Source organism: Carassius carassius, chromosome 49, assembly GCF_963082965.1.
Source record: "Carassius carassius chromosome 49, fCarCar2.1, whole genome shotgun sequence".
Lineage (NCBI taxonomy): Eukaryota > Metazoa > Chordata > Actinopteri > Cypriniformes > Cyprinidae > Carassius > Carassius carassius.
In genome coordinates this window covers 6418728-6430246 of record NC_081803.1, presented here as the reverse complement: position 1 = coordinate 6430246, position 11519 = coordinate 6418728, and the positions used below count along the sequence as shown (strand labels likewise).

Sequence of the window (11519 nt, the reverse complement as noted above, 5' to 3'; positions counted from 1 at the left end):
GCTTTGGTGGGCGCACCCGAGGTCTCGCCACCACGAAGCAAAGCCTATCGCGATGGATAGTAGACACTATCTCGCTGGCTTACAAATCTAAGGGCCTTCACTGCCCGTTCGGCATCAGAGCCCATTCCACCCGAGGTATGGCCTCGTCATGGGCGTGGTCCTGCGGGATACCACTGGATGATATCTGTGCGGCGGCAGGCTGGGCCTCTCCGTCCACATTTATTAGATTCTATAATCTGCAAGTCCCTGCCCTGCAGGCCAGGGTACTTTCTATATAGACGTGCTAAGCCTTATCACGTCCCCCTTTTTTCGTTCCCTATATAAAGCTCACTAAGGTTGGCTGTTGGGACTGGGATTTCTCCTGCTATAAAGCCCCGAGCTCTCGCCTCGGGCTGTGACAGGTCGAAGTTCCCGAGCACGCACGGCGTTTTACATTGTGTTCCCATAGCGTAAGCTAGCTTACGCAGTACGAGAGTACTCTCGAAAGGGAACGTACTCGGTTACTAACGTAACCTCGGTTCCCTGAGATGAGGGAACGAGTACTGCGTAACCTGCCGTGCTATGTGCTCGGACCGGGTGATCGCTTCAGTCGATTTAAAACCTGATCCCTATGGTGACGTGGTGGCTTATATAGTTCCAGCCACGCCTATTTTGGCGCGCTCTGACGTCCAATGGGCGCGAAGCGCCCCCATTGGTTCGTTACTCTCCGCCGCCTCACCATAGGTTGCTGCAGTTGCCGCAGCACAGCCAATAAGCGCGCGAGCCGCTTCGCTTGGGTCTGCTGTGCTGCAGCACTGCGTTTTACATTATTTAAAAATTAAGGATAATTTTTGGCTTCATATTCTCGAGAAAAGGGGACCTTTTCCCATAGCGTAAGCTAGCTTACGCAGTACTCGTTCCCTCATCTCAGGGAACCGAGGTTACGTTAGTAACCGAGTACGTTGTGTTGAGCAAGCGAGCCGTCTGCATTAACAGGTGTATCTCAATAAATTAGATTGTTGTGGAAAAGTTCATTTATTTCAGTAATTCAACTCAAATTGTGAAATTTGTGTATTAAATAAATTAAATGCTCACATACTGAAGTAGTTTAAGTCTTTGGTTCTTTTAATTGTGATGATTTTGGCTCACATGTAACAAAACCCACCAAGTCTGTGCCCTATGTTGTGTGCTCAATAGCTCTTTTAATGTCATGTCCTGAACCTCTATCTCTCCCAACTCTCTCTGAACATTATCCCCGGCTGTATCTCAAGACCACGTGCTCCACTGACTCCTCTTCCTGGCAAACCTCAAACAAGTATCATGTTTTCCCATCAACTTTAGACTCTGACAGTATAAAATGCTTTGCTAGGCAATATTTCATATTATTAGAACAAAAACATGAGTATAATTTGAGTTCTGTGAATTCTGAAAAATGAATTCCATTCATCTAAAAATGAATAGACATCAATTCATATTTTAAACAAACATATTGAAAATCGTATGTCTTTGTTATTTGTCAGCAAATGACTTTCTTAAAACAATTTATTGCAAATTCAACATACAAATTCAACTTTTCAGTACAACATCTAAAGTCCTAAAATCGTTGAATAAAACAACTTTTATTCTTTATGGGCAAAAACAAAGATAAAAAAAAATCTAATACATTTTAGTAATATCTTTTGGGCAAAAATAGAGACAAAACAACAGCAAAACAACACATTTTATCAAATAAAAATACTTTAGAATAAAGAAAGTTCTAATTCTATACATCAAATTATTGTTTGTGATTTATTTTTGTCATTGAATTTAAATGGCTTGTTCGATCATAACCATCAACATCCAAATCTCAGAAAAAGCATACATATATTTATGTACAAAATCTTGACAAAACACATCAATATTGGAAGCTCTTCACATTCAAATATTGGATTAAGGTCTTGGTAAGAGTTCTACCAATACCATCACAATCTTATATGATCTAGACCTGCTTGTGCATCATTATTCTGAGACATGTAATGTATCCTTCTCTCATATTACATCTAATGTATAATTACATTGAATGTTACACAATTACAAGACAGCATGTTGATTCCATTTTGTAAATTGTAACATGATCAAATCCACTAAAAGTTCATTCATTTAGTAACTGCAAACTAATGACAATTTTCAGTATAATACAAATATGACTACCTAGAATCTCATACGGCATAGCCAAACTTGCTGTCATACTTTGCAGTGCTGTAGCTGGTGTTAGTTGAGAGCGGATGCTCATTTTGGGTTTGGCCCACCTGGCTATAGGCCACACCTGAACGGAAGCTGGAGATCCGGCTGGTAGGGCGACTCTCAGGAGCTGGAACGTCCTCTCTTTAAAGACAAGAAAATCTCATTATCATCATCAAACTTTACATAACTGAAGGAAATGGATGGATTCATGAAGAAAAATGGAGGGGTTGATATCACCTAATGTCATTGGAGAACTCTTTCTCATGTCGATTCCAGTTACATCTGAAGATGAGAAGCCATATAATGATCAGAATGATCATGATTAGCAGTAAACATCCAACAACGGTTCCTGTAATGACCCCTGCCCTGTTAGGAGCTGTGGAAGTTTAAGAAAACGATAATGAGGAAACAGTATAAAATCACTGGTCTGATTAGCACTACGCTTCACTTACGCTTCAAAGCTTGAAGGTTAAGCCGACAGCTCTCTTTACCAACAGCATTGGAAACTTCACAGGAATAGACACCAGAGTGGCTTACGGAGTGGTTACTGATTAGAAGTTCTCCTGTGAGGGAGTCTATATGTGGTAAAGAAAAATATATATATAATTAATTAATAACCACAATGATAATGCATGTATCTTTGGGAGTATCTTTCCTTTCCTCCTTGTAGAAAAGTTATTCTAACAGAAAAATATACATTTATTTCAAGTAGCTACTATTTATAACAGTTATATAATTATATAATTATAAAGGGTTGCTAATTACTTAAAAAAATGTAATCTGAATATGAAAATATTTTACAATGTCTATATATAATTATATACATAACTTATTTAATCCTTGCTAAGATTGAATGATAATTAAATTCCAGCATTTCCATCAACAAATGCATGCAGATTTGATTTATTATTTTTTTAAGAAGAACATTTAGAGGTTTTATTTATGTATATATATATTTTTATTTTTTTATTTAGGTCCTGTCACACCTGTTTAAACATCTTTAAATTCTAGTAAATTATATAATCATTTCCACATTTTTTCTGCAAAAGCCATAAGCTCTATTTTGATTATGTGCTGTAATGTATTTATAAGTGTTGTGTATTCTACCTATTGTTGTGAAGCACTTTGTGATTTTTATCTGTGAAATGTGCTATACAAATAAATTTTACTTACTTACTTACTTACTAACAAAAAAAAATATTTAATTTAAAAATCAAAGTGGTGGTTTGTATATTATTCAAAAGTTTGAGAATCACCTGATGGACAAGCAGCATGTCATTACAATACATTTTCAGCAGAGGTAGCACTTACTCTGAATGGCATCTGGAGGAATGGAACCTCCGCTCTCTCTCCTCCATGAATACAGCAGAGGAGCAGAGCCTTGATCTGATCTGCAGCGGAGAGATGCTGGCTCACCCACGGCTTCAACGCCATCAACCCAACACTTCGGCACAGACGGCCTCACTGCCACAGAGAGTCAAACAACTGTTATAATTCACCCATACAGCTTAAATAATTGCACTGTGTAATTTTGTAGAGAGCCAAAAGAACTTCTGCAAAGTGGCTATTATCCTCAAGGATTTCTCTTCAAAATAAACCTTTTGAGGAAAAATACAACATTTGCCTGAAGCAAAAGCGTTTTTCTGCTATTGTAGGCTCATTTTGTAAATGTAATTTATACACAAGCACAAACTGTGTATTTAATGCAAATGTTGATGGGGTCACATTTACAAAGTGGAATGCATAGAAATGAATGAGGTTAATCACTGTCACCGTCAGTTTAGAGTAGTGATCATGTATATTTGTGAAGACTGATGAATGGTAAACCACACACACACACACAATAATGAACAAAGAAAAAAAACACCTGAGCTTTTGGTTTTATTATCTCATCAAATTATTTATACAAAACAGCATTAAGTAAATTGTGTAAAATCCTATCTAAAGTAATTCTATTTTAAATACAGTAGAAATAAATGCACTTTACTTAAAAAGGCTTGGACAACCAGGATTCTCACACAAACAGTTCGTTTTTATAGTATGGTGTACATAAAAACTGATGAGACTGATACAAAGACTAGATATATACATGACATTACCCATCACAATCAGTGATATTTTCCGGCTGTCCACCCCAGGTGTCTTTTTGACTTTGCACTGATACGTTCCATCGTGACTGGCCGTCAGTGAGGCGATCGATAGAGATGCATCTCCCTGGGAAGGGTCTATAGCTGTGAAGTCCACACCTTTCATTAAATCAGGGTCACCATGGGTATATCTCCTTCCACCTGTGTATGATATGATCTAATGGACAAAATATTTAACATCAGTTAAAGCTGATAGTCGTTTTTGAATAGATCATCAGTGAGACTGTTCAAAACAGAGCCTATAGGGAAGCCAATTTGTCATATGTTTCATGGATAAGAAGCAGTGACTGATCTCCTTACGCACCATCTGGTCTTTTTTTGTGGTGTCTGGGCTGACAATTGACCACTCAATGTCAAGCTCGCCTATGTCTGCTTGACTTGATGAGTAGGTGCAGTCTAGTGTAACCGGTTCCCCTTGAGCCATCTTCAAAGTTTGTGGCCCACTTGAGGTCACTTTCATTGCTGCTGTCACATCTGCAAAAGTTTGGCAAAAGATTAATGTGCATCTATCAACATTATGTGAAGAAACTTGAATCTTTTGTTACATATTTACCATGGAGGCCCATTTCCACCCCATGAGAAAAAAATATAATAGTTTTGACAGAAAAAAAAAATATGTATATGACAAAGTCAAAATTAACAGATAAAAAGAAATTATTATGACACAAAAAGTCAGAATTATGAGACAAAGTCGTTAATATAAAAACTCTAGTATCTAAGAGTTGGCTTTTTATGAAATATGTGACTTTTTTGGTCATAACTTTGACTTTTAAAGTGAAGTGACATTCAGCCAAGTATGGTGACCCATACTCGGAATTTGTGCTCTGCATTTAACCCATCCGAAGTGCACACACACAGAGCAGTGAACACACACACACACTGTGAGCACACACCCGGAGCAGTGGGCAGCCATTTATGCTGCGGCGCCCGGGGAGCAGTTGGGGGTTCGATGCCTTGCTCAAGGGCACCTAAGTCATGGTATTGAAGGTGGAGAGAGAACTGTACATGCACTCCCCCCACCCACAATTCCTGCCGGCCCGGGACTCGAACCCACAACCTTTCGATTGGGAGTCCGACTCTCTAACCATTAGGCCACGACTTCCCCATTTATGTCATAATTATGACTTTTCAATCTCGTTATTACTTAGTATTTTATAATGTTGACTTGTTCTTATGACAAAAAATAATACGTGAAAGAAATTGGCTATCCATATATTACATAGTCAAATCTACAATATGAATTTTGTTGCTATATACTGACTAACAACATAACATCACATCCTTGTGGTAGTTGTAGCTCTTCTGATAGTTAATAGCAACTTATTAGCAACTTAGCACACAATGGGTCCAAAATCCACATTTTAGAAATTTTTATATTGTAGAACATGAATTGAAATTAAAAATTGCTATTCCGAAATAAGATTTCAGAGGAAATCAATGGCTTGAAAAAATGCCAGCTGTCTCTTTTTATGATTTACTGACGATAAACATCTAACTTTTTTTGGCCAACAAACTATAAGACAAAAAGACACTTTTCTTTTAAATGTGATATGAAGCTTCAAACAAGTAATAAGTTATAAGCATAACTAGTCTTCGATTTATTCTGCTTTTTCTAGGTCACTTTTTCCCTGTCATTCAAAGTCCTAAGGATGGTCATTTTCAATAAGCCTGTAATTCCAAAATCCCTCATACGCTCCTGGCTTCATGCTGACGGTCTGTCCTGGTGCTCACTCATGAATGATTCATATGAGTTCATATAATGAAACTCTCCAAATTACTAATATCTGGATTTGGTCCAGATGCTTGTGAATAAATCCCATCATACATCCATGGCTTGGATGAAGGAAAACTTTCAGGCCTGAATAAGGAACTTCAGCTGTGTTGTGAGCAGAATGTCAAATTAACCTGATCTAGAACGTGTCAGAATTCAAGTTTCAAAGTACAACCTTTTTTATTCTTTTTGCAAAGAAACTTACTTGCTTTGAGAAAAAGCATGGTGAGCGCAGTCAGTATCATAAATGAGGATGACGGGAACAAACCTGTAAGTCTCACGCAAGGCAATCTGTGACAGATTGAAGTAAAAAGACAGTGAAAGCTAGATAAAAAGAGCACAACTGAAAAGTGACTGTGAGGGAGATAATGAGCATGTCTAGCTGGGTAAAATATTTTACACACAGTACCTTGTGTTGCAGCAGTGTTTTTGTACATTCATGTTTGGACACCTTTCTTTCTGCCACTTCCTCCCATTCAGCTGATTGTAATTTTTAAGACACACACTTGAGTCTAGAAATGAAAAGAGACTGCAAAAAGGACCACTATTTTACACCAATAATTAATGATCAGTTCTATTTTTGTTGGATCTCAGTTTGTTATTTTATTCCATTTTAAACTTAAAAAAATGTTTTAGTGTAATTTATTAGTGAATGTCCATAAAAGTACTGTGAAGTATGGTCTATCACAAAATGAAATGTATTAAATTAAATGTTATTTATATTATGGTATTTTAGTTGGGCTTTTGTCTAACAGCATTTTCCCTTAACATTTGTATAAAGTAAAATATTTTAAAACATTGTACTGTGCAAAAATTCTTTACCTAGTTTGGTTTTCCCAGTTTTTTAAAAAACAGCTTGTAAATCTCTTAGTTATGCTATATGTCACTAAATCTTGGATTCCATTATCTTGTCAGCTTGTTTTTATTTTTAATTTGCACGTTTTGTATTTCTTACTGGAACAGATTGGTCGTAGGCCTCATTTATCTGAGCTAAAAAAAAAAAAGAAATCCCCCAAAAAGTTATTGATAAGTTGTTGAAATCCCCAAAAGTATCTAATTTTGAGAAGTTGTTATAACCAGCGTGTGTTTTAGTCTAATGTTATATCATTTACTAGCATTGTTGGGGAAAAGAAAATGTTCTCCAGGTCAAAATTACTGGAACACCGCAAACAAAAATGACATTTTAAACATTCAGGAAACATAAAAAAAAAAAAAAAAAAAAAAAAAAACCTTGATAAGTTGGCAAAATGCTCCAGCTTGTTATAAACAGTCCAATGGTAGAATACATGTATCTTATATTAAGAGCAAAGATAGGACACAAAACCTGGAAAATATTATACAACAGCAAAAGTCAGAAATACGCACCTGTTGTGACCCAAAGACATTTTTCACAACCACAAAGCGAAAAGTTTCTTATCTGCTTCCCTCTGGTAAGAGAAAAGAACACATCTTTGTTGCTTTTCTTTTTGTAGCACACTCCATTCTTCCTCCTACACTGTTTTGAGAGCCTATAAACTCATTGTTCAGCCAAATATATCCCGTACCATACATTACACAACACAAGAGGAAACATTTTGGCTGCTCTTATGCTGATCGACCGGAACAACAGGTTCCACTATGCAAACATATATCTGAGCAAGAAAATATGCCATAAAAACACAGATATATCTGCAATAATACGTAGAGACTTACACATTGAGGGCCAGTTCATCTCTGATTTAGTCTTCATGCATTTCACCTTCTGAATGGCTCCTCTGTGAGACAACAAGTCCCCTCTGGTATCAAGTGAAGGTGGTGCCATGGTGATGTGGTCCACAGAGACTGTTCTCAGGTGACAGCTGGTTACTCCACTCAGAAAAACAAAGGACATAATAATACATTATTGGAAAGTTTGAGTACATCAACATGCAGGGCAACTGTTTAAATAAATTATGTTTAATGATAAGTTGTTGTTGTATTTTTCTTTCTATGCACAGTGCTTTTTTCATCTAGCTCATATGAAATGAAAGTCCATCTAAAGGTGATTCCTTCCTTTACAAAGAACAGCCAGACTCCCTCATGCCGGCAAAAATAGGCCACTGCAACCTTATCTTTAAGAAATGCCCATGCTTTTTGAGAATCTAACGAGAATTATTAACATAAATGAAACTGAGAATGAAAGATCATGAAAAATACATACATTTAGGACATTTAGCAGCTGCTTCGGCAACTTTGGCTTCACATGTGAGACTCAGATGGTAAACAGATGGCATTTCAGAAATGCTGTTGGGAAAAGAAATATGTTTCTTAAAAAAATATGAATAAACAAAATAACACTGTTTGGGTCAAAGGTTATATGCTATTCATTTAGTTAAACAACTCATGTGTTTTACACACACACACACACACACACACACACACACACACACACACACACACACACGCACACACACACACACACACACACACATATTTTAAATATAAATGTATGCGATTTATTCAGAACAAAGTTAGAAAAAAGTGTTGTACCCCTATAGGTGAAATTATTTTATGCACTTTTTTTTTAAACATTTATTTATTGTTTTGTTTCGTTTCTGTTGCCCAAAAAACAATAGTTTCACTTTTTGCAAGCTGTGTTGGTGATAAATGTATTTTTTGCTGTCATAAAATCTTTTGTTTTTCATATTTGTCTTATTTTATACATTGGTTTATTTTTTGTTTAGATGCACATTTTTTTTTTGTTTAAATTGTTTGGGGGGTTTACATAATACTTAACACTTTAGCCACGCAGAAATCCAAATAGAAACAATGGTCAGTTTGTGGGAGGTCTGAGTAAGGAGCCTATCTTCCGGTGTCCCACCACAGTCATCGATCCGCTTAGTCCAACCCTTTATCAGAGCGAAGTGCCAAGTTCATAGATGGCAGCAACAAGTGTGCATAATAAAGACGAACTTTCAACCCTCTTGTCTTTACAGTTTCTCTGCAGGACAGTCGAGGTATTCTATTAGCCTGTACAACAGATTTCATCGCGTTATTTGTTCAAACCGCTACAGGAATGAATGAGGATCAGTTTGACGTAGTTGTAGTCGGCGCGGGACTTTCCGGCCTCAGCGCAGCTCGCAGGCTGCAAAAGAGAAACCCTCAACTCAGCGTCCTGGTTCTGGAGGCCAGAGGTCCGTCTCAAGAAAAAAAAAAGACTTTTACTGTGGATATTCTTCTTAATAAACTATATAAGTCCGCTTGCACAGCTACACAAAACAATTATTTGTTTCTTACTCTGCACAGACCGTGTCGGAGGACGTACTGTAAGTAAACAATTGCCAGCTGCGAATGGCGTTGACCAGTGGGACATGGGGGGACAGTGGGTGTCCAGGTAAGCTTTAATTAATTAATTAATTATTATTAATGCATAGTTCAGGGAGGGTTTTTAATGTCAATTTATGCAGTTAACACCACACGCTTTCAGGCTCCTTTTCATGCTCTCGCATCATAATATGATTCATTACGCCAAATAACAAAAATAAATTATTACAAACTGCACATGCATGTTCTATACTTTTAAGTTCTAGTTTCCTTTTGGTGCTCCGGTTTCCCCTAAGTCCAAAGACAAGATAGGTTAACTGGAGACACTAAATTGTCCATAGTGTGTATGTGTGTGTATGTGTGTCATCTCTGTGGCTTGGCGCTAACCCGATCATATATTGACAACAGCCAATTACCTTGGACCACAGTTTGGCGCCTGAGCTAGGCTATTTGCATAAACCGATGTGATTTGCTGATGCCTCCATTGGCACTTGAAAAGTTGAGAAATGTTCAACTTCTGCATGAGCAATGCTAGTGACAAGATGATGATGGAACCAAAATTCAGTTAGGCAACGTATGACGTCAGTCATTCAAAGTAAATGAGTTGATGTCCCCGTGTGAATGTATCATGAAGCTTGGCGCTGTCGCGATTGTCAGAATGACGACAGCCAATTATATTGCAGCTGATTGGCCCAGGCCTCCGTTGGCACCTGAAAAGTTGAGAAATTTTTCAACTTCTGCCATGAGCAACGCCAGTGACGCAATGCCAATTCAGTTTGGCAATGCATGACGTCACCCATTCAAAGTAAATGAGAAGCATTAACGCTGATGTACCGTGTTAATGTACAGTGATAGACTGGCTATCTGTCCTGAGTGTTCCCTTCGGGTCATTGAAGATGGCTTTGTGGGTTATCCCCTCCTTCCTTAAATCTATTAAAGCCTTATGAAATCTCATAAGAATTTGCTAGTCAATGGCCATTAATCTCACCCAACCCTTTAGGAAGCCTTGCTTCTCATGCACTCCCCTCTAGAGCTTCTGCCACTTGCTCACTCTCATAAAATGCAGCCCCCCGCCTCAGAGCGGTGATTGGTCATGTAGAGAGTACAAAGCGTTCCAGCCACTCACTCACTCATGCAATATAAGCATCTCCAGTATCAAAGCACTGGTCTGTCCTATATAAAATGTTCTGGTCACTCGCTGTCGTTCTTTCCACTATTCTTTGCCTTTAAACACCAGCTAGCCATGGTTTTTCATAACGGGACATAGTGTCACTTTACACTAGTCACTGTACACTGTACACTGACACTGGCCATAGCCCTCATATGATGATGCACCTGCTAAACCTGTTTTCAACACTATGTCTCTCCATACTCGCTCTATGCAACTGTTATCTTGCTCTGCCTCAGCCCTTTGCATAGGGCCTGAGCCAGAAATGAATCCAGAGAATGATCGTGGCAGAAACAGCGTCTTTTGTAATCAAAAACTAGTTGCCTTTGAGCAATGACTGTTCCAGCTGACTGTGACATCTGTAAGACAGAATACAGAAATTATTCTGTATTGGATCTCTTTTCTCTGGTAAGATAAAGTTCCAAATAAAAGCATGAACTGCTTCTGTCCATGTTGGATTGTATGGAGGTGTGACATGCTCTTCCGGAGACTCCCGAGAGTGCATTATCAGAACACTCCCCCAGACTGTTGTGGAAGAAACAGATCTTCTCAAAGGCTGGAAAGAGGACTTGTACAGTATTTCAGTGTATCTGTGCATCTGCAGAATGCCTGCCTCTATAGCCCCTTTCAAACTGAAATTCTGGATAGTACATGGGTAATGTGTCCCGGCAATTGTTCCTGGATTGTTAGATTTTGGTTCATTCAAACTGCCAGTGATTTCCCGGAATATGTGTGTGCGTTCACACACAAACCGTAAAGGTCCCGTAATGGTAAGGTGTATCATCACTACGACACACCCTTTACTGCATAGGTTCTGGCTTTTGTTCACACAGAGCTCATTCTTGGACTGAACCCGGCAATGTTACTAGGTCCCGGGACGTGTTTGCGTTCACAGAAGGCAATCTGGCAGTTTTCCGGGACTAACGTGCAATGTGAAAGGGGCTTAAGT

The 11519-nt window shown here is 38.2% G+C and overlaps 2 protein-coding genes across 3 annotated transcripts in view; one reads left to right on the top strand and one right to left on the bottom strand.

The window, feature by feature from the left end:
- Positions 1-1598: 1598 nt before the first annotated feature.
- On the bottom strand, positions 1599-7958 carry vsig8a (V-set and immunoglobulin domain containing 8a). Of its 2 annotated transcripts, XM_059544637.1 has the most exons (10): positions 7813-7958; positions 7486-7547; positions 6521-6649; positions 6326-6411; positions 4654-4823; positions 4302-4506; positions 3514-3666; positions 2655-2777; positions 2440-2578; positions 1599-2343 (listed from the first exon to the last, which is right to left on the bottom strand). In XM_059544637.1, the coding sequence occupies exons 2-10, from the start codon at positions 7503-7505 to the stop codon at positions 2178-2180; spliced, it is 1191 nt and encodes a 396-aa protein (XP_059400620.1). In that variant the 5' UTR covers positions 7506-7547; positions 7813-7958; the 3' UTR covers positions 1599-2177. The 2 variants fall into 2 exon arrangements, with proteins under 2 accessions (XP_059400620.1, XP_059400619.1); XM_059544636.1 differs by lacking the exon at positions 7813-7958 and having other exon boundaries at positions 7486-7660.
- Positions 7959-8976: 1018 nt separating this feature from the next.
- si:ch211-127i16.2 (amine oxidase [flavin-containing]) overlaps positions 8977-11519 on the top strand; it is a 40420-nt gene continuing 37877 nt past the window's right edge. The window contains exons 1-2 of the mRNA XM_059544712.1: positions 8977-9272; positions 9385-9472. Coding sequence (XP_059400695.1) covers positions 9155-9272; positions 9385-9472 — 206 coding nt within the window. The 5' untranslated portion in view covers positions 8977-9154. The remainder of the gene's footprint in view (positions 9273-9384; positions 9473-11519) is intronic.